Here is a 27,500-nt window from a genome sequence, read left to right on the forward strand (position 1 = left end):
CAAATGCAGAGGACGGTGGAACGGATGAATTGGGTTGGAAAATGTGAAAGGAGTCATCGCACGAAATAAAGTTAGAAAAAACAGGAATTCCTGGAAATTTGTTTGAACGTGGAAAAATGGTGGTTGATGAATTGAATGTGTTGAAGGTGGAATGTTTGAATCGGATGAAAAGTGTGGGAATTGTGGAGCTTTAAAAAATGTTTTTCAATGGGAATTTCATGGAAATTTGGGAAAAGCGGGAATTTTTTTTGAAAATGCTAAAACATTTGAATCTTCTAAATGAGTTGGTTGGTGTTGGAATTTTTCAAAACAGTCGAGAAATGTTGAAGTAGTAAAATTTTTAATTGATTAATTTAATTACGGAATTTCGGGAAAACCGGGAATTTTTCCAGTTCGAAAAACAACTTTTTTTTTTGGTCCTGATTAAGAGGAATGTTTTGACGCTGCAACGGTGAAGTGGGTTGAAAAATGTGGGAGGAGTAGTCGCCAGAAAAAAGGGTGAAGAAAGAGTTTGAAAAAAACGGGAATTCTGGGAATTCCTGGAATTTATTTGAACTTGGAGAAATGATAGTTTGAATGTCCAGGATGAGTGGAATATGTTGAAGGTGGAATGGTTTGAATCGGTTGAAAAATGTGGAAATGGCTAAAGTTTGAAAACTGGCCAATTCATTTTGAATGGGGAAAAATGTCCCGGAAAACCTGGAATTCTGGGAAACCTGGGATTTTTTTTAATTTTTCAAGGGAAAGCCCGCGATTCCCGAATAGGCTGAACAGTTTGAAGTTGAAACGGTTTTAATCGGGTGAAAAATGTGGAAGGTAGAGCGCGCCAAAACCTGGAGAAGAAGAAGAACAAGAAGAAGAAAAACCATATGTATGTACGCTTTGGAACATTCACACAATGAGATGTGTTTAAGGGCGTTTCCACCATTAATAAGACATTATTCATGATATGTTATGTACGGTACAGTATGGCCTTGTGCTTAGAGTGTCCGCCCTGGGATCGGTAGGTCGTGAGTTCGAACCCCGGCCGAGTCATACCAAAGACTATAACAATGGGACCCATTGGCACTCAGCATCAAGGGTAATTTCACCACACCTAGTGTGTGTGTGACAATCATTGGTACTTTAACTTTAACTTTAATCAATGTTGGGTTCTTTTTGGCCATTTCCCAACCAACAACCCGAATCCAACGTTGGACATGAACGTTGTCTCAATTTACAAACCCGACTATTTCACCACGCTGTTTCAAAGTCGGTTTTAAAGGAGACGTACGTATCATCAACGTTGTTTCAATGTCTTGTGCCTGCTGCGTCGTTCTTCTTAAAAAAGTGAACATTTGCAAACCGGCCCCTACGTCCAGTCCAGGCGCCAGGTGGGATACATTATGGTCATCTTCAATCCCGATGACTAAGGTTGTTTGGGACTCAAATGAACTTCCGCGTCCATACCTGAAAGCGTTAATGACTTGGGCCGGCGCTCCTCGCGATGACGTCACCTGTGGCGGTTCTTGCTGAGACCGCTGGACGCTGAGCTCCATTGAGAAGCGGTTGAATGCCTTCTGCTGAGGCAGGGCATCCAGCGGACCCTCTTTGCACGTGGCCCCCCTGGCCTTTGTGTCCGCCCACAATGGTGAAGATCATTGTGGGCGCGGGTGCGTGTGCGGTATTCCGCGCACGGGGCGGCCAAAGGTGAATGCATGGGGGGCTGAATCTCCTCTTCCCGAGGGGAGGGGCAGGTCAGCGGGGCAGCCAATCACAGGTCTGCTCCTTGGATTTATGCCAGCGCTCTTTACTTTACAACTTTAGTACGAGCGGCGAGGGCCCTTGAAAAAAAAAAACCCCCAGGAGCCCCAAAAGAGAGCGAGACAAAGGCACGAGATGCCCTACACACCGTCTGGCTTCTTCTGTGACCGGCTGATCCGGGAGCGGGAAAGGAGGGACGGCGAAGGCGCTTTGAACAAGCCGCTGCGCTTCAACGGCCAGGACTTGACCGTCCTCCGGCAGGAATGTCTCCAGAGGAAGAGCCTCTTTGAGGACGACTCCTTCCCCGCCAGCGTGGAGTCGCTGGGCTTCAAGGAGCTGGGCCACAAGTCCAACAAGGTCAAGAACATCGTCTGGAAGAGACCCAAGGTAGGGGGAGGACGGCGGGACCGTGCAGGGATCCGTCCGGGACCTGATTGGTCTTCATTGTTATTACCTTGACTGTGAGGTGGAGATGACGGTCCACACTTGATGGAGTCAAGTCAGGGTGGCACTTTACCACCAGGATGAATGACATCTTAATAACTCCTTCAAAGTTCAAGTTCAATAGAATAGAACAGAAAGTACTTTATTGATCCCTGGGGGGAAATTCAGCACCACAGTTCGCTCACAAAAGAAAATAAACACTTAGGTATTTTTTACATGTGAATAATATAAATACAGTCTATTATACAGCATTATTCACATGTGAATAACATAAATACAGTCTATTATACAGCATTATTCACATGTGAATAACATAAATACAGTCTATTATACAGCACTATTCACATGTGAATAACAAATACAGTCTATTATACAACATTATTCACATGTGAATAACATAAATACAGTCTATTATACAGCATTATTCACGTGAGAATAACATAAATACAGTCTATTATACAACATTATTCACGTGTAAATAACATAAATACAGTCTATTATACAGCATTATTCACGTGTGAATAACATAAATACAGTCTATTATACAGCATTATTCACATGTGAATAACATAAATACAGTCTATTATACAGCATTATTCACATGTGAATAATATAAATACAGTCTATTATACAGCATTACTCACATGTGAATAACATAAATACAGTCTATTATACAGCATGATTCACATGTGAATAACATAAATACAGTCTATTATACAGCATGATTCACATGTGAATAACATAAATACAGTCTATTATACAGCATGATTCACATGTGAATAATATAAATACAGTCTATTATACAACATTATTCACATGTGAATAACATAAACACAGTCTATTATACAGCATTATTCACGTGTGAATAACATAAATACAGTCTATTATACAGAATTATTCACGTGTGAATAATATAAATACAGTCTATTATACAGCATTATTCACATGTGAATAACATAAATACAGTCTATTATACAGAATTATTCACGTGTGAATAATATAAATACAGTCTATTATACAGCATTATTCACATGTGAATAACATAAATACAGTCTATTATACAGCATGATTCACATGTGAATAATATAAATACAGTCTATTATACAACATTATTCACATGTGAATAATATAAATACAGTCTATTATACAGCATTATTCACGTGTGAATAACATAAATATAGTCTATTATACAGAATTATTCACGTGTGAATAATATAAATACAGTCTATTATACAGCATTATTCACATGTGAATAACATAAATACAGTCTATTATACAGCATGATTCACATGTGAATAATATAAATACAGTCTATTATACAACATTATTCACATGTGAATAATATAAATACAGTCTATTATACAGCATTATTCACGTGTGAATAACATAAATATAGTCTATTATACAGAATTATTCACGTGTGAATAATATAAATACAGTCTATTATACAGCATTATTCACATGTGAATAACATAAATACAGTCTATTATACAGCATTATTCACTTGTGAATAATATAAATACATTATACATTTACAGTACATGTACAGTCGAAAGGAACATATGCATTATACAGTACCAATGATTGTCACACACACACTAGGTGTGGTGAAATTACCCTCTGCATTTGACCCATCCCCTTGTTCCACCCCCTGGGAGGTGAGGGGAGCAGAGAGCAGCAGCGGTGGCTGCACCCGGGAATAATATTTGGTGATTTAACCCCCCAATTCCAACCCTTGATGCTGAGTGCCAATGGGTCCTATTGTTATAGTCTTTGCTATGACTCGGCCGGGGTTCGAACTCACGACCTACCGATCCCAGGGCGGACACTCTAAGCACAAGGCCATACTGTACTGTACATAACATATCATGAATAATGTCTTATTAATGGTGGAAACACCCTTAAACACATCTCATTGTGTGAATGTTCCAAAGCGTACATACATATGGTTTTTCTTCTTCTTCTTCTTCTTCTCCAGGTTTTGGCGCGCTCTACCTTCCACATTTTTCACCCGATTAAAACCGTTTCAACTTCAAACTGTTCAGCCTATTCGGGAATCGCTGGCTTTCCCTTGAAAAATTAAAAAAAATCCCAGGTTTCCCAGAATTCCAGGTTTTCCGGGACATTTTTCCCCATTCAAAATGAATTGGCCAGTTTTCAAACTTTAGCCATTTCCACATTTTTCAACCGATTCAAACCATTCCACCTTCAACACATTCCACTCATCCTGGACATTCAAACTATCATTTCTCCAAGTTCAAATAAATTCCAGGAATTCCCAGAATTCCCGTTTTTTTCAAACCCTTTCTTCACCCTTTTTTCTGGCGACTACTCCTCCCACATTTTCCAACCCACTTCAACCGTTGCAGCGTCAAAACATTCCTCTTAATCAGGACCAAAAAAAAAAGTTGTTTTTCGAACTGGAAAAATTCCCGGTTTTCCCGAAATTCCGTAATTGAATTAATCAATTAAAAATGTTACTACTTCAACATTTCTCGACTGTTTTGAAAAATTCCAACACCAACCAACTCATTTAGAAGATTCAAATGTTTTAGCATTTTCAAAAAAAATTCCCGCTTTTCCCAAATTTCCATGAAATTCCCATTGAAAAAATGTTTTTAAAGCTCCACAATTCCCACATTTTTCATCCGATTCAAACCATTCCACCTTCAACACATACAATTCATCAACCACCATTTTTCCACGTTCAACAAATTTCCAGGAATTCCTGTTTTTTTTCTAACCTTATTTCGTGCGATGACTCCTTTCACATTTTCCAACCCAATTCCTCCGTTCCACCGTCAAAACATTCCTCTTAGTCAGGACCAAAAAAATCAAGTTGGTTTAAAGAACTTGGAAAAATTACCGGTTTTCCCGAAATTCTGTAATACCATTTTTCAATTTAAAAAACTGTTACGACTTCGTAATTTCTTGACCGATTTAAACGATTCCAACACCAACCAATTCAGCTTGTTCAGGACATTCGGGAAAATCCCCCGACGAGCAGGGAAACCTGCGAAACAGGCTTGTAGGGATGATATAGCCTCAGTGTTTTTTCCTGACCTACGTATATTCCTCTCTACACCGGTATATATATATATATATATATATATATATATATATATATATATATATATATATATATATATATATATATATATATATATATATATATATATATATACATATACATATATATATATACATATATATATATATATATACACACACAATATTCATATGCATGTATATACATATATATACTTATACATATATATATATATATATACTGTACATACACATATATATATATATATATACAAATACATAAATATATACATATATACATACATATATGTATATATATATATATACATATATGTATGGGGTCCTAATAAAGTGTCACACAGCGCTCCTTGTTGATGTGCGTGATTACAAGATGGATAATTTTCCAGGTCAAGACTGCAAACTGGAGGCGAAAAACAACAACAACACGATAATCTTGTTTGCTTTGTGCAGGAAATTAGTGAGAACCCTCAGTTCATCGTTGGCGGGGCGAGTCGCACCGACATCTGCCAGGGAGATCTTGGTGAGTGACACCAACTTATTTTTGTGGTTACTGTACTTGAAAATACGTGCTCATTTTCTAGTCCAACACATTTGTGGAAAAAAAATAAATATTTATATATATATATATGATATAAAACGAACCCACTAAACATTTTTCCATATATTAGACTATAAGCCGCAGATATGATACGTTGTTGTCATGTCTGTGTGATCATGTTTTGTTTGGTCATGTGCTTTTTTTTTTATTTTGTCAGTTCCTGTTTTTTCACTCCCTGTTTTGTTTCCATGACAACCCATTAGTTTTCACCTGTCCTCATGTCACACACCTGATTCACTTGCACTCACGCACCTGTTGTTAATCATGTCTGTGTTATTTAAGCTTTTCCTTTTCTGTTGGTCGGCCTGGCGACACCACATCCGTGCTCCGCACTCTTGACACGCTGCTTACTCTGTCCAGGTCATAGTTCATGCTGCTCTTTTCTTGCCACGTAAGTTTGTTTGTTTATTCAAGCCACTGTTTTGTACCTCCGTTGTGAGCGCCTTTAGTTTGTTCCTTTTTTTCCATAGTTCTGCCTTTGTGCTAGTTTTGTTTTATTAGCCAAGTTTGTTCCCCGCCTTTTGTTTATACTTTTTATAGTCTATTATTAAATCATGTATTTAACTTCACGCCATGTCCGGTCCAATTCTTATGCATCTCGGGAAAACAAACCACTTCATAGTCCACGTCCTGACAGTATGTCGCCAGCAGCAAAACGTTTTCCCGCAAAGAAGTTGGACGAAGGAACCTGGGAGGTGCTGCGCGCCATGGAAGCCGAATCGCTTCGCTATTCCCCCATGGAGCGCAGGGATCTAATGTGGGGTCCGACCGGCAAACTGGTGCCAATCAACTCCGTTTGGCGCGTCAACCCTGTCCCGGAAGTGCCGCCAAGGACGAAGGACGTCTGGGAAGGCTTATCCGAGCGGACTGGACGCGTCGTACCCGCAAGCTCCTCCCCCTCCGGGCGGAAATATGCTGCAGGCTGCCCAGCTCCCCCAGGACAACATCACGCCACCGTCAGCGGATGACACCAAAGACCAGGATTTTTTTTTTCTGAATTCTTTTTCTTTTGATCCCCCGCCCCCAACGAAAGACTCCATGTCTATGATAAAGCATTATCAAGATATGTTCCTGAAAATCAGATCTTGCCAAACCAAGTCATTCAAGTTTCATGCTCCGCCCCCCCCCCCAAGACTCAAGCCCCGCCCACATCACAAGATATTACTTTTTTTTACGCCCACACAACCGCATGTGGGGGATAAAGAAATATAGTTTGGACAATTTAGCGGGGAGGATTCTGCCCCCCTCCTGACCTCCCTCCACCCACCCCCAAAAACTATTCCAGACCGGAGGGAGCGCGTCTGGTATCCGCCCCTTGAGGGGGGGGGGGGCTAGGGCCGGGAGCTGTGCTGGTGGGGTGGTTCCACCAGTTCTTCGGGCTGCTAAGCCGCAGCCTGCAGCCCGGCCACCACCACGAGCTTTTCGCCATGCCAAGCCGCAACCTCCGGCTAGGCCACCTCCACCTGCACCAAGGCTAGCACCAGCGCCAAGGCTAGCACCAGTACCAAGGCTAGCACCTACGCCATGACTAGCTCCACGCCCTGCTCCAAGGCTAGCAACATACCTAGCCGGACCACGCTAAGTTCCTCCAGAAGCAGCTCCACGCCAAGTGGCGTCAGTCGCAGCTCCACGCCAAGTGCCGCCAGTCGCAGCTCCACGACGCCAAGTGCCGCCAGTCGCAGCTCCACGACGCCAAGTGCCGCCACTTGGCGTCGTGGACTGCTGGGAACACACCATTTCAGTCCTCCGCTTGGGTTGAATGAAAACTACTGAACACAAAACAGTATGGCAATTAAGAGCATAAAAAAACGTAAATTAACCGCACTATTTTACAAGCCGCAGAGTTCAATGTGTGGGAAAAAAGTAGCGGCTTATAGTTCGGGACTTACGGTAGTTATGTACCATGTTTGTCAGATGTTTTTGAGGCAAAATAAAGCATTTTGTAGGCACGAGTGAGCCATTGTTGTTTGTTGTTAAGTGGCAAATTTTGTATTGTGGTATTTTTTTAGGGAAAAGATGCCATTCTTGAGGAATATTACATTTGTATTTTTAAGCACTGACTCCCACCATGTGTTGCGTTTTCCGATAAATAATTCTTCTTGTGGTGGCGGCAAGTTGGCGGGGTGTTTGAATGTGTATGGATGTATGAAGTAAAATCCGGTCAGGATATTTAGGAATATTTTTGGCAAACAGAGCAGCTTTCCCGGCCCTCCATGTGGCCTCTCGGCAGACTGAGGCCTCCCCTGCTTTGTGCTTACTCGTTTGGAAGGGAATCCAGCCAGCAGCACTTCTCATTGTTGAGCCCGTCACTGAAGGGCAGCAAAGGCACAAAAGTGTGGTTGGACACTTTGAAATGTGGTGTGGACAACCAACCGAGAAGTTCGCCTGAAAGGCCGACCTCTGATTCGGCAACCAGAAGGCCACCTGTGCCAAACAAGCTAACATGTTACCCCCTGCATGCAGGTGACTGCTGGCTGCTGGCCGCCATTGCCTGCCTAACCCTCAACGAGAAGCTCCTCTACAGAGTAGTTCCTCCTGAGCAGAGCTTCTCACAGGACTACGCTGGAATCTTCCACTTCCAGGTTGGTGGGACTAAGTCTTAATCTCCTCTCCTTTCATTCACCTTCATCATGTTCATGTTCTCCCTCCAGTTCTGGCGCTATGGCGACTGGGTGGACGTGGTCATCGACGACCGTATCCCGACCTTCAACAACCAGCTGGTTTTCACCAAGTCGGCAGAGAGAAACGAGTTCTGGAGTGCCCTGCTGGAGAAGGCCTACGCCAAGTGAGTCAGCAAATCAAAAAGCCTCTTTTTCCCAACTTGGAGTACGTCAAACTGACTCTGGCGTGGACCCGGTGTATGCACAAGAACCTTTGTTTCTGGTTTCTTACAGTCATGTTAAAGCAGCAGTCCTATTAAAAAAAGATCTTGGAAATTGGCCGTATAGTAGAACTAGTAGATTGAAGTGCAGAACTGAGCCCAACTAAAAGGGAACTTTGCCACTGGAGTTAAAGTCACAGTCGGACATTAAACTCAATCAATCAATCAATCAATCAAAGTTTATTTATATAACCCTTAAATCACAAGTGTCTCAAAGGGCTGCACAAGCCACAACGACATCTTTACCCTTCAGATCCCACATCAGGGCAAGAAAAAACTCAACCCAATGGGAAACAATGAGAAACAAGAATAAGTCCAACTTTTCTCCACAAAACTGAAAAAGTGGCTTAAGGAAAATGAGAAGTGTGAGCACTAGAACCGGGTGTAGTAATGGACAAATGGGGCCAATTATTTTGATCTTAATCTTTTTGTATGTGTTTTTCCCTTTTTTCAACTTTTCTTTAAAAAGCCTAACCAGGGACGAGGGTTGCAAATTAGCCTGTGGCTAGAAGTCTTATGTACTTTGGCATCGGTTACCTACGGGTAGCAACGTTTCATTGTACCGTCCCTGTCGAATAAATAAACTAAAAAAACATATTAAAAAAAAAAAGAACTTGCTTGTTTAAAACCACTGCTCATAGCTCTCCCAATGCGCCCCTTGTACAGGCTTCATGGCTCTTATGAGGCCCTGAAGGGTGGCAACACCACGGAAGCCATGGAAGACTTTACCGGGGGCGTCACCGAGTTCTACGAGCTGAAGGAAGCGCCCAAAGAGCTCTACAAGATCATGAAGAAGGCCTTGGAAAGAGGATCCCTCATGGGCTGCTCTATTGACGTGAGTGTCCCAACTCGAAAACTGTTCACGTTCCTGCTATGAACGCAACCAAACACGCAATTCTGTTGTGTTTCGCAGTCCCTCGTGCCCGCTCGCTTCGAGACTCGGACTGCTACGGGCCTGGTGAAGGGTCACGCCTACTCGGTGACGGCGGTAGAAGAGGTAAACGACTCAAATTGGAGTGAATGAACACACACCGAGAGCAATACTTAGTTGTAATTTGTGCGGCAGTGTCGGCCCTCTCAACAACGAGAGACCAAAGTGCGTCTGGTGCGTCTCAGAAACCCTTGGGGCCAAGTGGAGTGGAACGGACCGTGGAGCGACAAGTGTGTATCCCTGCATTTACACTACATGGTGACCCAAATGTAATTTGTCCCACATGGACCAGGCTCTGGGTAACAAGATCTGTAGTGTAAATTTAGACTTATACTACGTCTTCAGTAATACGGACGCTGTATCGATCCACTGTGGTGAAGAAGGAGCTGAGCCGGAAGGCAAAGCTCTCAATTTACCGGTCGATCTACGTTCCCATCCTCACCTATGGTCTTTAGCTTAGGGTTATGACCGAAAGGACAAGATCACGGGTACAAGCGGCCGAAATTAGTTTCCTCCGCCGGGTGGCGGGGCTCTCCCTTAGAGATAGGGTGAGAAGCTCTGTCATCAGGGGGGAGCTCAAAGTAAAGCCGCTGCTCCTCCACATGGAGAGGAGCCAGATGAAGTGGTTCAGGCATCTGGTCAGGATGCCACCCGAACGCCTCCCCAGGGAGGTGTTTAGGGCCTGTCCAACCGGTATGAGGCCACGGGGAAGACCCAGGACACGTTGGGAAGACTATGTCTCCCGGCTGGCCTGGGAACGCCTCGGGATCCCTCTGGAAGAGCTGGACAAAGTGGCTAACCCGACCATGGATAAGCGGAAGAAGATGGATGGACTACGTATTCTTAACGTTGCCTGGTTTTCTTTCAGTTCTAAGGAATGGGCTGCGTTGTCCAGTACAGAGAAGGAGAAGCTGCAACATCAGAGTGCTGAGGACGGAGAGTTCTGGTAATGCTGACATCGCAAAATACATTTGCCTATTACTCTCGAAGTAGAAAGGTCCTTGAATCTAGACAGCTGTGCAGTCGAACACTGGTTCATCTGTCAGTCCTGTCCAAGCTTGCCTCGACAAGATATTGATATGTCTTCGGTAGCAAAGTCACACTATAAACACGGAGTACAAGAGTCAGACTTTGTCCCTACAGGATGTCCTATGAGGACTTCAAAAAGAACTACACCAAGATCGAGATCTGCAACCTCACGCCCGACGCATTAGAGGACGACAAGATTCACAAGTGGACCGTCTCCGTGAATGAGGGACGCTGGGTGAGAGGCTGCTCCGCTGGAGGTTGTAGGAACTATCCTGGTACGTCACACCTCGCCACAAGCTTGAGAAAATACACAAGAATGCTGAGCGATGATGATGGTGCCTAAAATGAAACCGTCACAGGGGCAGCCGTGTATGTCGGCACCGGCGGGTGAGACGTAGTCCGTGTAAGGCAGGTGTGGGCAATAAACATGACGGTTGCAACTCAGGCAGTCCAAAATGTTGCGTTAATCCCCTAGTTTATTCAATTCATTACGACAACAATGTTAACGAAATTAATGTGGACGGTGGATGGAGGCATAGCACAGCATCCCGACACAGGCACGTAAAGCCTGACAACTCTTTACACCAAGTCTCTCCGCCACACTCGCAACAACATGTTCTCATTAACGTTGGAGGAGCATCGCGGTCTCTGCTTGGAGAAGAAGCAGCAGGGAACGCTACATCTTGCCAGGGGCAAGACAAGATCCCAAGAACTGATGGAAAAGACTGACAGGTCACTGAGTTCAGGTCCACTCTCCCCTGTTCAGTTTTGAAAGAGACGGTGATTAATCATGATTCATTCGTAAACTGTGATGAATCCGATTTGAGCATTTTAATCATTTGACGGCTCCAGTTGGAACGCATCGGTTAGTTCCAGTTCCAAAAACACCTCTCGGAGTCTCTTGCACTTGCCATTGGTCACAAGAGACAACTCAGCAGGACATTGATACAACGTTGATTGTACGTACACGTCCTTTAAAACGGACTTTGAAACAACGCTGCAAAATATTTGTATTTGTTGGTGTCCATTGTTGGATCCACGTTGTTGGTTGGGAAATTACCTTGTCAAAAACCATGTTGTTTCAACATTGTATTTGTGTTGTAAAATGACCAAATTTCAACGGTCAAATCAACGTCAAAACCCGACATTGGTTAAACGTCGTCAAAAAGCACGTTGTTTCAACGTTACGTTTGAGTTGCTCAACAACAGAACCTAGTTCAACAAGTTCTCAGCATTGTTTCAATGTCTTATAATGCTGGGAAAGGAAGCTAAAAAGCTAAATATCCATCCATTCATCTTCTTCCACTTATCCGAGGTCGGGTCGCGGGGGCAGCAGCCTAAGCAGGTAAACCCAGACTTCCCTCTCCCCAGCCACTTCGTCCAGCTCTTCCCGAGGCGTCCACAGGCCAGCCGGGAGACATAGTCTTCCCAACGTGTCCTGGGTCTTCCCCGTGGCCTCATACCGGTCGAACGTGCCCTAAACACCTCCCTAGGAAGGCGTTCGGGTGGCATCCTGACCAGATGCCCGAACCACCTCATCTGGCTCCTCTCCATGTGGAGGAGCAGCGGCTTTACATTGATCTCCCCCCGGTTGGCAGAACTTCTCACCTTATCTCTAAGGGAGAGCCCCGCCACCCCGAGGAGGAAACTAATTTCGCCCGCTTGTACCCGTGATCTTGTCCTTTCGGTCATAACCCAAAGCTCATGACCATAGGTGAGGATGGGAACGTAGATCGACCGGTAAATTGAGAGCTTTCCTTTCCGGCTCAGCTCCTTCTTCACCACAACGGATCGATACAGCGTCCGCTTTACTGAAGACGCCGCACCGATCCGCCTGTCGGTAAAAAGCTAAATAGTTGATGTTAATTTAGCTCGGCTTCTTCCTACTCCTATTTGGGCAAGCTGTAATGACAAACTGGAAATATTTGATAATTGTATGCATGTTTAAATTGCTAAAACTGTCATACTAGGGTATGATGACAGAAAAAAGTTGATGGTGAATAAGACAAACAGAATTAACACGTATAAAGGATTTGGGATCTGCCCCTCTCTTTCACACGGGCTGATATCAAACCCCCACTTTGCTTGGTATCAGATCTTTGTCTTCCCGAAGCTGCTGTGACGCAGTTCCTATGATTGCCATAATGGCGCATGTATCACTGGAAATCATTCTTTCGTTTCAGAAACAGTTGGAAGTAGTTCAACAGTTCAAGACTTGCAGTAATCCAAAAAGAGATTTGGAAATCCTACAGACAGCTACAGCTTCTATGTTAAAGGTTTAGAAAACTGATTTGGAAAAGTTCTAGGGCTGTCCTGAAATCGTCGAAGATTCGACGGCTGAGTTTATCAGCCATTATTATCAACCTCGAAGTCGAATCTTCGGATGTTAAACCCAACCCTCTGTGAGAAGGAGGCGAGTTAATACATGAAGACTGTTTCTTTCATAACTTTTCATTAACGCTGGAACAACCTTAAGAAAGTCAATGACTTCACCATAAAAGTGGGTGACATTGTTATCACCAGGAAAGATGAGGTCACCTACCTAGATTCCATTCTAGAGGCTAACCTTTCCTACCAAGGTAATCAGAAAGGTTTACCAACGGACGAGATTTCTCTACAGAATCTCCTCTCTGGTCAACAAAAGCACCTTGAGGATTCTGGCGGGAACTCTCGTTCAACCCTTTTTCGATTACGCATGCACCTCCTGGTACCCTAGCACCTCCAAACCCCTCAAATCTAAACTCCAAACATCTCAGAACAAGCTAGTCAGGTTACTTCTAGACCTCCACCCCAGATCCCACCTCACTCCTACCCACTTCTCTAAAGTGGGCTGGCTCAAGGTGGAGGACAGAGTTAAACAACTTGCACTGAGCCTAGTCTATAAAATCCACTACACCTCCCTGATACCGAAGTACATGTCAAACTACTTCCTTAACGTAAATGACCGCCATAACCACAACACCAGGGGGAGCTCCACTAACCACGTTAAACCCAGATTCCGAACTAACAAAGGTCTTAACTCATTCTCTTTCTATGCCACATCAATGTGGAATGCGCTCCCAACAGGTATAAAAGAAAGGGCATCTCTATCCTCCTTCAAAACCACACTAAAAGTTCACCTCCAGGCAGCTACAACCCTAAACTAACACCCTCCCCGGATTGCTAATAATCAAATGTAAACAATCAAATGCAGATACTTTTTCTTATGCCTTCTGATCTCTCTCTCTCTCGCTCTCTTTCTCTCTCTCTCTCTATATGTCCACTACTTGCTGTCCATATCCTACCCCCCACCCCCTCCACACCTCTGATTGTAAATAATGTAAATAATTCGATGTGATTATCTTGTGTGATGACTGTATTATGATGATAGTATATATGATAGTATATATCTGTATCATGAATCAATTTAAGTGGACCCCGACTTAAACAAGTTGAAAAACTTATTCGGGTGTTACCATTTAGTGGTCAATTGTACGGAATATGTACTTCACTGTGCAACCTACTAATAAAAGTCTCAATCAATCAATCAACAATAATGTGACGTCACACCTAGGAACCAGAATACACCCCTACAGATCCTAATCTGTTTCTCTTAAAAAGCAACGCCATAGATTTGACTGATTGTCGACGATAGGCATAACTTCATAAATCAGATTCGACTATGAAACCCTTTGGTTGAAGCATACTGGTCATTTTCCTGTGCCCTTGCAGACACTTTCTGGACCAACCCTCAGTACCGCCTTCGTTTGCTGGAGGAGGACGATGACCCAGAAGACAATGAGGTTGGCTGCACCTTCGTGGTGGCGCTGATGCAAAAGAACAGACGGAAAGAGCGTAAGATGGGCGCCAACCTGTTCACTATCGGCTTTGCTATCTACGAGGTTAGTTTGTTACTCTTGTGGATCGAGCTGAACCAACTCTCTCATAGAGAAGGAGGCTCTTGTCAGGGGTTCTGCCTGTTAGAGTGGACTTTTCCTCCTCAAACCTTGGCTCTCTATAATGTCTCAAGTTCTTGATAGGTAAAAGGGGAAAGAATCATAGATTTACCATCACCTGCGGTCTTGAACTCTGGGTAGTAACCAAGGTCAAGGCATGCAAATGCGGTTGCCCAAGGAGGCTCTTGTCAGGGGTTCTGCCTGTTAGAGTGGAGTTTTCCTCCTCAAACCTTGGCTCTCTGTAATGTCTCGAGTTCTTGATAGGTAAAAGGGGAAAGAATCATAGATTTACCATCACCTGCGGTCTTGAACTCTGGGTAGTAACCAAGGTCAAGGCATGCAAATGCGGTTGCCCAAGGAGGCTCTTGTCAGGGGTTCTGCCTGTTAGAGTGGAGTTTTCCTCCTCAAACCTTGGCTCTCTGTAATGTCTCGAGTTCTTGATAGGTAAAAGGGGAAAGAATCATAGATTTACCATCACCTGCGGTCTTGAACTCTGGGTAGTAACCAAGGTCAAGGCATGCAAATGCGGTCGCCCAAGAGTTTCTGGGTTTTCCGTAAGGCAAAGGCCATGAGCTACATTTGTCCAAGTGCCAGATTTTTTTTGTTTGGGAAATAAAACTGACTGACGTTCCACATGGATTGGTTCCAGCTCCAATAACCATCAGGATGCCTGTCTCCAGTTCACTGCTGCTACACAGGAAGCTAAATAGAAAGTCAACGATAGTTGGGTTTGCTCACTCTCAGGAAAGCGTTTTGGTAGAGAACTGCAAGTCAGGTGTTCGAAGTGCTATAAGAGGATCAAGACGACGTCAGGAGGGCGGGTGTAGTGACTATGGTCTATCATAATGAAGAACTTTCCATTCTATGGAATGGAGAGTTCTGTCTGGCTGGATGTGGACTGTGGTTGACATTCCCTGCTCCAGAATGAAGGAATAAGTCATTTCAGAAAGGGTTCAGACTAGAGCCTACAAAAATACCCTTGGTCACTTCATTCTGGCACTTTCCTAAGACTTAGCAAAGGACTTTTCTGCAGATCCCAACAGTTACCGGTCTGCTCTGTCTGTCTACAGGTGCCCAAGGAGGTAAGGATGTCCTCAAGGATCAGACCAGGCCAGCCTCTTTGATTGGTTTTGGTTACCCAAAGTTTTAGAGGAGATTCTCCATCCTCTTTCAGATGCACGGCAACAAGCAGCACATGACCAAGGACTTTTTCCTCTTCACCTCGTCCAAAGCCCGCTGCAAGTCCTACATCAACCTACGCGAGGTCACCCAGCGCTTCCGGCTGAGTCCTGGCGAGTACGTCATCGTTCCCTCCACCTACGAGCCGCACCAGGAGGGCGAGTTCATCCTGCGGGTCTTCTTCGAAAAGAAGAACACCTCAGAGTGAGTGGGTGGTGGGAGTCTGGGTGGCTTCAGGGGGCTCCAGGAGGGAAGGGTTAGGTTCCATACAATATTTGCACTAGTTGTGTGAATGCTCCAAAACATTCACACCACAATTCATCTATTTATTATTATTCTTCTACAGATTTTGGCACACTCTACCTTCCACATTTTTCATACCATTCAAACCGTTCCAACATCAAACTGTTCGGGAATCGCGGGCTTTCCCTTGTCAAATTCCAAAAATTCCCAGATTTCCAGGTTTACCCATTTAAAATGAATTGGCCATTTTTCAGACTTCAACCATTTCCACATTTTTCAAACCATTCCACCTTCAACATATTCCACTCATTCTGGACATTCAAACTATCATTTTTTTCCAATTTAAAAAAAAATTCCAGGAATTCCCAGTTTTCCAAACCCTATTTTCTCCCTTTTTTCTGTCGACTACTCCTCCCACATTGTCAACCCACTTTAACCATTCCACTGTCAAAATATTCCTCCTAATTAGGACGAAAAATGAAGTTGTTTTTTTAACTGGAAAAATTCCCGGTTTTCTCTAATTTCCAGGAATTCCATAATACCATTTCTCAATTCAACATGTTACTACTTCATAATCTCTCGACCGATTTGAACAATTCCAACACCCACCATTTCAACTCATTCAAACTATTTAAGTTTTTATTTACCATTTTCAAAAAATTCCAGCTTTTCCCGAAATTCCCAAAATGTTTGGAAACATTCTTCAAAGTTCCACAATTCCCACATTTTTCATCTGATTCAAACTGTTCCAACTTCAAAACATTCAGCCTGCTGGGAAATTGTGTGCTCTACAACGATTCTAAAAAAAATTCCCGGATTTCCCATAATTCCTTTTTCATTTTCCCCATTTAAAATGAATTGTCCATTTTTCAAACTTACACAATTCCCACATTTTCCCACTGATTCCAAACATTCCACTATCAACATATTCAACTCATCCTGGTCATTCAAACTATAATTTTTCCACATTCAACACATTTCCAGGAATTCCTGTTGGTTTTTTTTAACCCTATTTCCAAACTTTTTTGTTTGACTACTCCTTGTCCTTTTTACATCCCATTTCAACCGTTCGACTGTGAAAAACAAAAAACCAAGAAACATTACCGGTTTTTCCGAAATTCCAGGAATTCCATTATACAATTTCTCAATTAAAAAACTGTTCCTACTTCAACATTTCTTGACCGATCTAACCAATTCCAACACCAACCAATTCAGCTCATTCATGCTCCTAATCATTTTTTTTAAAAATTCCTGCTTTTCCCAAAATTCCAGGAAGTTCCCCTTGAAATGAATGGGACATTTTTCCAAGTTGCACAATTCCCACATTTTTCGACCTATTCAAACCATTCCAACATCAACACATTCCACTCATCCTGGACATTCAAACTAACACTTTCCCAAGTTCCAAACCAAATTCCGGTTTTCCTGGAAATTCTGACTCTTCAGCATTCAAACTATTCTTACGTTCATACTACATCCTGTCAGCATTTCAGTTCAACTTCAGCATTGGAGCATTCACACGCAATTCCTTGAGGAACTGCCTCATCTAGTACTTCCTGTATGCAAATGTCACGGTCTACTTCTGTGTGTCTTTGTGCTGGGCGGGGTTTCTTGATCACCCCCACCAAGAACAAACCATTTTAACGGAGATTTGATTTGTAGAGCTGGAAGAAAGCGGCCCCAGTTCGAGGCTGTTATGGAATCTTTTTTAGGACAAGCCACTCCAGACTGGGGCGAGCTGCGGTAAACTTTCAAAAATGTTCATTGCCTCTTCAACGCACGCGCCACCCTGCCCCCTGCTGGCCTGGAGGACCTGATAGATGGAGCAGGACCTGGATGGGAGTCAGGCTGTGGGAGACACAGACGACATTCTCTTGACCTGAATATTCACTTTTCACATTTATACTCATTTTTGTTAAGGTTTTAATGATAGTAGCCTCAGCTGTGGTTTGGGGTCCAGTCCACATGTTGTGGTCACCATGGTGACCGCTGTTTATTCATCTTCTCTCAGGGAGATAGAGAACAGGATTGAGGCCGACCATCCTGTGGTGAGTCTCTTCTTTCCAACACATCCTTATTGTCCAAACTACTCTACACTCAGTTTTTACTCAGTTTTACTTATTGCAAATGAATCAAAAAGTAAAAAACAAACAATAGCCAAGAACAATGAAGGTGAATAAAGTAAAATTAATAATCACACACTTGATTAAATTAAACTAAGTAGAATTGAATAACAAATATGATTTGTTATTTATTGTATATTTTATATAAAAATATAATATAATAAATCAGTCTATATTATATACTGTATATATAATATGTAAAAATTACATACATGTTATATTTTATATTGCTACTATGGTACAATTTTTAGTCTACTTAATACCTGCATTTCCTTTCCATCCTTACCCTTTCCATCCTTTGTAACTGAGCGACTGTGTGGAACAATTTCCCTTGTGGATCATTAAAGTTTGTCTAAGTCCAAGACTAAAATTCATGAAATTAAATTGAGTACATTGATTACATAACAATGAGTACATAAAACTAAAAGTAAAATCAATTAAATTAAATTTGACTTGATTAGATTGATTCAAACTGAGCAACATTAAATACAACTAAAATCAATTTAAATAAATTGATCACATTGATTCAAATAAAATTAAACTGAGCGTGTTTGAATAAAACTAAATTAAGATTCGATTGATTACATTAATTAAATCCAACCGAGTAGAATCAAATGTAACTGAAGTGAGTGGAACTAAATAAAACTAAAATCAATTTGATGTAATCTGCATAACAGTGCATACTTAACATTTATAAATAGTATCATTTGTCAATAAAATTGTTATAAGTACACCTCTGCATAACATTGTATACTTATTAACATTTATAAATAGTATAATTTGTCGATAAAATTGTTATAAGTACACCTCTGCATAACAGTGTCTACTTAACATTTATAAATAGTATCATTTGTTGATAAAATTGTTATAAGTACACCTCTGCATAACAGTGTATACTTATTAACATTTATAAATAGTATCATTTGTCGATAAAATTGTTATAAGTACACCTCTGCATAACAGTGTATACTTAACATTTATAAATAGTATCATTTGTCAATAAAATTGTTATAAGTACACCTCTGCTTAACATTGTATACTTAACATTTCAAAATAGTATCATTTGTTGATAAAATTGTTATAAGTACACCTCTGCATAACAGTGTATACTTAACATTTCAAAATAGTATCATTTGTTGATAAAATTGTTATAAGTACACCTCTGCATAACAGTGTATACTTATTAACATTTATAAATAGTATCATTTGTCAATAAAATTGTTATAAGTACACCTCTGTATAACATTGTATACTTAACATTTATAAATAGTATAATTTGTCGATAAAATTGTTATAAGTACACCTCTGCATAACAGTTTATACTTAATAACATTTATAAATAGTATCATTTGTCGATAAAATTGTTATAAGTACACCTCTGCAAAACAGTGAATATTTATTAACACTCATAAATAGTATCATTTGCTGATAAAATTGTTATAAGTACACATCTGAATAACATTGTATACTTATTAACGTTTATAAATAGTATCGTTTGTTGATAAAATTGTTATAAGTACACCTCTGCATAACAGTGTATACTTATTAACATTTATAAATAGTATCATTTGTCAATAAAATTGTTATAAGTACATCTCTGCATAACATTGTATACTTAACATTTATAAATAGTGTTATTTGTTGATAAAATTGTTATAAGTACACCTCTGCATAACAGTGTATACTTATTAACATTTATAAATAGTATCATTTGTCAATAAAATTGTTATAAGTACACCTCTGCATAACACTGTATACTTAACATTTATAAATAGTATAATTTGTTGATAAAATTGTTATAAATACACCTCTGCATAATATTGTATACTTAACATTTATAAATAGTATCGTTTGTTGATAAAATTGTTATAAGTACACCTCTGCATAACAGTGTATACTTATTAACATTTATAAATAGTATCATTTGTCGATAAAATTGTTATAAGTACACCGCTGCATAACAGTGAATATTTATTAACACTCATAAATAGTATCATTTGCTGATAAAATTGTTATAAGTACAACTCTGCATAACAGTGTATACTTAACGTTTATAAATAGTATCGTTTGTTGATCAAATTGTTATAAGTACACCTCTGCATAACAGTGTATACTTAACATTTATAAATAGTATAATTTGTCGATAAAATTGTTATAAGTACACCTCTGCATAACAGTGTATACTTAACATTTATAAATAGTATCATTTGTCAATAAAATTGTTATAAGTACACCTCTGCATAACATTGTATACTTAACATTTATAAATAGTATTATTTGTTGATAAAATTGTTATAAGTACACCTCTGCATAACATTGTATACTTAACATTTGTAAATAGTATTATTTGTTGATAAAATTGTTATAAGTACACCTCTGCATAACAGTGTATACTTATTAACATTTATAAATAATATCATTTGTCAATAAAATTGTTATAAGTACACCTCTGCATAACACTGTATACTTAACATTTATAAATAGTATAATTTGTTGATAAAATTGTTATAAATACACCTCTGCATAATATTGTATACTTAACATTTATAAATAGTATCGTTTGTTGATAAAATTGTTATAAGTACACCTCTGCATAACAGTGTATACTTAACGTTTATAAATAGTATCGTTTGTTGATAAAATTGTTATAAGTACACCTCTGCATAACAGTGTATACTTACTAACATTTATAAATAGTATCATTTGTCAATAAATTTGTTATAAGTACACCTCTGCATAACATTGTATACTTAACATTTATAAATAGTATCATTTGTTGATAAAATTGTTATAAGTACACCTCTGCATAACAGTGTATACCTATTAACATTTATAAATAGTATCATTTGTCGATAAAATTGTTATACTGTAAGTACACCTCTGCATAACACTGTATATTTATTAACACTTATAAATAGTATCATTTGTCGATAAAATTGTTATAAGTACAACTCTGCATAACAGTGTAAACTTATTAACATTTATAAATAGTATCCTTTGTTGATCAAATTGTTATAAGTACACCTCTGAATAACATTGTATACTTATTAACGTTTATAAATAGTAACGTTTGTTGATAAAATTGTTATAAGTACACCTCTGCATAACAGTGTATACTTATAACAATTTTATCGACAAATGATACTATTCATAAATGTTAATAAGTAGGCCTCTGTATAACAGTGTATATGTATTAACATTTATAAATAGTATCATTTGTCGATAAAATTGTTATAAGTACACCTCTGCATAACAGTGTATCCTTATGATGTTAAATAAACGAAAGATCAACTTACAACAAAGAATAAATCATTTAAAAATATATATATTTCTTATTTTTTGACCAACTTGAACCATTTTAATACTGAAAAATAAAATAAAATAAATAATAAAACATTCAAATTGGTCAGCAACCAAGAAGTCAGTAACACGTTATATAGAACAAAAATGTTTTTTTCATCAAAATGAGGATTAATGGCTACAAAGAGCATGTTTTGTGTAGCGGGATTTGAAGCATAATACCGCATGATACTGATAAAGTTAGTTCCCAGGGGGTCCCGCCCCACCACTTGAGAAGAACTGATTTAGCGTTCATTGGATGCGGCGTGTTTAGCTTGTGCAGATGTTTAGAGTGCACACCTTCTCACCGACTCCATGTCCACATGTTGCCGTCCTTGGCTCCGACTGCGTGACCCCGTGAACCCTCAGCCAGCGCCGGCCTCAGCGGGCGAGGAGAGCGACGAGGACCAGCAGTTCAGGACCATCTTTCAGGAGATAGCCGGGGACGTGAGTGCGGGGACGAGTAAAAAGGGTGTTTTCAGGGCGGACTTAATGACTTCATGCCACCTTTCCACACGGCAGGACATGGAGATCGCAGCCAACGAACTCAGGAACGTCCTCAACAGAGTGACCACCAAGCGTGAGTCGGGTTCAGGTAACGTCTTCTGTCCATTGCTGGTATGAAGGTGAGCTAGAAGCACGATTGATGCCCCTCTACCTCCTCCAGACAAGAGCCTGACGACAGAAGGCTTCAGCCTGGAGAGCTGCAGGAGCATGATAGCTCTGATGGACGTATCCTTTGTATCGAGTGCACGCTGGGGACTTCAACCCCCGGCAGAGAGGCTCGCCTTTTCATCGCTGTGAGCGTGTTGGGGTCGGTTTGGTGTCGTCTCTGACGGGCTTCCCTTACCTAATGGAAGATGTCGGTCTGCTCAGGTGCGGACTTCTAACCCTTTACACAAAGTCCTGTCTTGGCTGTGTTCTGGTCCGGACCTTCCTCCATGGAGGCTGTCTCGTGGTGTCACTGATCTGTCCGACAAAGGTGCTGTCAAATCTGATGATCGTTGTGGGGTATTGAGGTGGGGACTCAGGACGCATCCCTGAGGTGTGCCTGTGTTCCATTTGTTTACTCTAGCCTTTAAATAGACCCCCCCTTTAGACCAGTTGATCTGCCGTCTCTTTTCTGCTCCGCCCCCCTCTCCTGCATGGAGAGGTTATCAGGTGACCCCAGATGAGACGCTAGATGTTCAAAGTCGGTACTTGGGGTGGACCACTCTTCTGTGCATCAGTTGGTGACGTCTCTGCGATGATCCCACTATGGACTGGACTCTCACATTATTAACTAGATCCACTCGGCATCCATTGCACCGGTCACCCAGGGGGGTCTCCACATCTGCGGTCCCCTCCGAGGTTTCCCATTGTGCCCATTGGGTTGAGGCTTTTTTTGCCCTGATGTGGTATCTGAGCAGAGGATGTCGTTGTGGCTTGTGCAGCCCTTTGAGACTAAGGGACGAAGGATTAAGGGCTATATAAATCAACTTTGATTGATTGATTGTTCAGGACGGGAGTTAAAGAGGTCTTCTTTTTTGTCTTATTGTGGGCTCTGTTGTTCCTGAGGAAGTCTAATATCTTGGTGCCCAGTGAACTCAAATTGATGTGCAACTGTGTATATTCGACCTGCTACGCAAAATGACGGAGAGTGAGGTAATCAGAAAGAGCATTTCATCCATCCATCCATCCATCTTCTTCCGCTTATCCGAGGTCGGGTCGCTGGGACATCAGCCTAAAGCAGGGAAGCCCAGACGTCCCTCTCCCCAGCCACTTCGTCCACTTTCTCCCAGGGGATCCCGAGGCATTACCAAGCCAGCCGAGAGACATAGTCTTCCCAACGTGTCCTGGGTGTTCCCCGTGGCCTCCTACCAGTCGGACGTGCACTAAACACCTCCATAGGGAGGCATCCTGACCAGATGCCCGACCCACCTCATCTGGCTCCTCTCGATGTGGAGGAGCAGTGGCTTTACTTTGAGCTCCTCCCGGACGACAGAGCTTCTCACTCTATATCTAAGATGGGATGGGAACGTAGATCAACCGGTAAATTGAGAGCGTTGCCTTCCAGCTCAGCTCCTTCTTCACCACAACGGATCGATACAGCGTCCGCATTACTGAAGACGCCCATCCGCCTGTCGATCTCACGATCCACTCTTCCCTCACTCGTGAACAAGACTCCGAGGTACTTGAATCTCTTCCCCAACCCGGAGATGGCACTCCACCCTTTTCCGGGCGAGAACCATGTGAGGTGCTGATTCTGCAAACCGATCCCGTGAGAGCTGAAGATCCTAACCAGATGAAGCCAATGAGCATTTCAATCAATCAAAGTTTGTTTATTTAGCCCTTAATCACAGGTTCCTCAAAGGGCTGCACAAACTGCAATGACATCATTCTTGAAAATGTAAGACTATAGTCCATTTGGGGCAAACCGAGGGTCGTAGGACGTCTGCATCCATGTTATAGAGGAGTGGTGCACAGTAGGTCAAGACTTAGAGAAGCTAGCACCTCCTCCAGACTGGTATCTCCCCAGGGATTATCCATGGCCATCTGGTGACCTCTCCTTGCAGGAAAGAAGGACAACAAAGAGAGAGAAGTGGCTGGTCATCTGGTCTAAAACAGAGTATATTTAAAAGCTAGAGTATATAAATATGTTTTAAGGTGAGACTTAAATACTTCTAACTGTTGCAGGTAGGGTATTCCAGAGTACTGTATCAGGATAGAAAACGCTCTAGAGCCTACAGACTTTTTTTGGGCTCTGGGAATCACTAAAAAATCCAGCGTTCTTTGAACGTAGGTTTCTGGCCAGAACGTAGGGTACAATACAATCAGCAAGATAAGAACCGTGTAATATTTTGTATGTAAGTAATAAAACTTTATAATCAAATCTTAAGTGTACCGAGATATATATATATGTATATGTGTATATATATATATATATATGTATATGTATATATATATGTATGTATATGTATATATATATATATATATATATATATATGTATATATATATATATATATATATATATATATGTATATATATATATATATATATATATGTATATACATATATATATATATATATATATATATATATGTATATACATATATATATATATATATATATATATATATATATATATATATATATATATATATATATATATATATATATATATATATATATATGTATATGTGTGTATATATATATATATATATACATCAGTGACGTGCAGTCACTCAGTCCTCTACTGGGTTGCTGGCGCTTGAGGCGAAGCAAGGAATTTCCATCTGGCCCGGTCAGCCGCTATTCTGGGGGCAGTCATAAGGGATAGTCTCTTACTCCTTTAGTCTTCTTCTCTCAGTTTCTCCTCCCTTGAGGTGTCCAATAAACGGGTCTTCACTGGAGAGTAGATGATGGCATACGGCGGACGTGTCCAAGCCACCTCCAGAGTCCAATTTGGATGGTCTCTTTAATTGATGTTGTGGTTGTTCTTTCCCAGAGTTTGTCATTTCAAATGGTGTTTGGCCAGAATATCCTAAGGATGCGACGCAGGCACTTATTTTGGAAAACTTCTAACTTCCTTTCAATGGATGAAGTGGTTTTCCAAGCCTCAGGACATTGCTCTTGAAGATCCTGATCTTTGCGTGCATGCTAAGTCCAGATAGATTTGAGCAAAGGTTCGATTTGCTCGGCTAATTCTTGTTTAAGACAACACAACCTTATTAAGTACCAACAATAAAGGAAGTGGACGTCTTAACTGTCTGGGCTCAGATGGACGGCACGGGTCGACTGAACCTTCAAGAGTTCCGCCACCTGTGGAACAAAATCAAACAATGGCAGGTGAGAAGAAGCAAAGTGTGGAAGGAGTGAGTCTTTTCGGGTTTCCAAATCCAACCATGCCTGCTTTCTTCCAGGGAATCTTTAAGCACTACAACGCAGACCATTCGGGCAGCATCAACAGCTACGAGATGAGGAACGCCGTCAACGATGCAGGTACCCTGACCTTGGCGCCTCTTCACTTTCCTGTGCCGACCGCGCTGCTCCTCTGCGGGATTAACTCACCCTCTGAATGTTCTTGTCGCTGTACAGTCATGTGTCTTGTGTCCCGCTCAGGGTTCCGCCTCAACAACCAGCTGTACGACATCATCACCATGCGCTACGCCAACGAGAACATGAACATCGACTTTGACAGCTTTGTCAGCTGCCTGGTCCGCCTGGAGGCCATGTTCAGTAAGTCTTCCCTAGCCTGCGTGAAGGTCAGCATCACTTGTTGCTAGGCAGAATTATTATTATTTATTTTTTTTACTCCCTGTAGGAGCTTTTCAGGCCTTCGACCAGAATGGAGATGGTACCATCCGACTCAGCGTACTGGAGGTATAAGAACTAACCATCACAATAGACACAGAAAAACTCATGTAATAATCATAACAACAATAACAACAATAATGTGTTTGTCTTTTGTATGAAATTGCTGACATAGTTCACAAACAAATCATCTAAATTGTAATGGTTTTTAGGTGTGTCAAAAAACAGATTTTCGAATGAATTGGGATTCTTATTTGTAATGACTCTTAAAAAAAAGATATATATATATATATAAATATATATACATTGTATTAATATATAAATATGTACACATTTATGTATAGTATGTGTGTGTGTATACATATATGTATACATATATATATATATATATATATATATATATATATATATATATATATATATATATATATATATATATATATATATATATATACTCTGTATGTGTGTGTGTGTGCGTGCGTGTATACCAGTGACGTGCGGTGAGGTTCATGGCTGGTGAGGCACTGACTTCATCACAGTCAGATTTACAAACATATGAACCCTAAAGAGCAGGGGTCTCAAACTCAATTTACCTGGGGGCCACTGGAGCTAGGGTCTGGGTGAGGCTGGGCCGCATCAGGTTTTCAACAAAAAAAACGCATTTATTAAAAACAGAAAAAAAAAGAAAAAAAAAACTGTCTTCAATGCTTTTGCTTCTGCTATACCCTACACTTTTTCAGTGCTTTGGTTCCGGTTTTCCACAAGAAAAGCTCTGATAAAACATTCCACTGTTCTCAAATATCTTAATTTTTAATTTTCTACACAAAATAAGATGAAAAAATAAATAAACAAATAAAGAATAAAGAAAATAAATCAATCAATCAGTAATAAATAAATAAAATAATAATAAAACAGCAAATAAGAAAAACTTAAGAAACCACATATAGTTGGTGGGTAGAGAAATTATTTTTTTTCAGATTCAAATTAACAGTATTAACAGTTATTTAACCTTTAACATGAACATTAATGAAACTTTCAACATGAACTGTTCTGAACATGGCTTCTCTTGCCTACTTTTGGCTAGAGGTCTGGCAGCGCTTCCTCTCGCATAGCCGAGCCACATTTGGCTTGAGGGAGGAAGCAATTGAGACCCTCAGTAGACTTTGAAGATGCTCATCAGTAAGTCTGGTCCTGTACTTGGACTTATTGAAGTTCAAGGTGGAGAAGAGCTTTTCACACAAGTACGTGCTCCCAAAAAGGCACATGGTCCGCTTGAACATTCTGGAAAGCTCAGGGAAGCTGGGAGTCAATTCTCTCAAAAATTGCCCAAGCTTGTCTGCTCTTCCACTCACCTCCCTGAACTTGGCTTTGAGTTCAGAGTTGCACTGCAGGTCAATGAGCTCCATTTGAAGCACAGGAGGGGCATCTTGCACATCAAAGGAGAAGGGGTCCGCAAAAATTTGAAATGTGGCTCTGTGCGTCTTGAAGTCTGCAAATCTGTGGTCAAATTCCTCCTGTAGCTTCAAAATGGCATCAGCATACTTCTCACCACTGAATGGTGTGCCTGCATCCACAAGTGCCTTGCATGCTGGGAAATGGCAAAGGTTTGTCTGAGATAGCTGAACTTTCCATAGCATAAGTTTTGTGGAGAATGCTCTCACATTGTCATAGGCAGCACTGACAAGTTGCCCC

General features: G+C 41.0%; 1 protein-coding gene across 1 annotated transcript in view; it reads left to right on the plus strand.

Moving 5' to 3' along the window:
* The first annotated feature begins 1,878 nt into the window (after positions 1-1,878).
* The window catches only part of LOC133640828 (calpain-3-like), a 34,008-nt gene continuing 8,386 nt past the window's right edge, over positions 1,879-27,500 (plus strand). The window contains exons 1-20 of the mRNA XM_062034506.1: positions 1,879-2,130; positions 5,707-5,776; positions 8,318-8,436; positions 8,506-8,639; positions 9,402-9,570; positions 9,649-9,732; positions 9,802-9,896; positions 10,535-10,612; positions 10,810-10,970; positions 14,407-14,576; positions 15,701-15,712; positions 15,805-16,013; positions 18,064-18,100; positions 21,884-21,961; positions 22,037-22,109; positions 22,182-22,246; positions 25,275-25,343; positions 25,418-25,496; positions 25,617-25,733; positions 25,819-25,877. Of these exons, the coding sequence (XP_061890490.1) occupies positions 1,879-2,130; positions 5,707-5,776; positions 8,318-8,436; positions 8,506-8,639; positions 9,402-9,570; positions 9,649-9,732; positions 9,802-9,896; positions 10,535-10,612; positions 10,810-10,970; positions 14,407-14,576; positions 15,701-15,712; positions 15,805-16,013; positions 18,064-18,100; positions 21,884-21,961; positions 22,037-22,109; positions 22,182-22,246; positions 25,275-25,343; positions 25,418-25,496; positions 25,617-25,733; positions 25,819-25,877 (2,130 nt within the window). The remainder of the gene's footprint in view (positions 2,131-5,706; positions 5,777-8,317; positions 8,437-8,505; positions 8,640-9,401; positions 9,571-9,648; positions 9,733-9,801; positions 9,897-10,534; positions 10,613-10,809; positions 10,971-14,406; positions 14,577-15,700; positions 15,713-15,804; positions 16,014-18,063; positions 18,101-21,883; positions 21,962-22,036; positions 22,110-22,181; positions 22,247-25,274; positions 25,344-25,417; positions 25,497-25,616; positions 25,734-25,818; positions 25,878-27,500) is intronic.

Source organism: Entelurus aequoreus, linkage group LG23 (genome assembly GCF_033978785.1).
Source record: "Entelurus aequoreus isolate RoL-2023_Sb linkage group LG23, RoL_Eaeq_v1.1, whole genome shotgun sequence".
Taxonomy (NCBI): Eukaryota; Metazoa; Chordata; class Actinopteri; order Syngnathiformes; family Syngnathidae; genus Entelurus; species Entelurus aequoreus.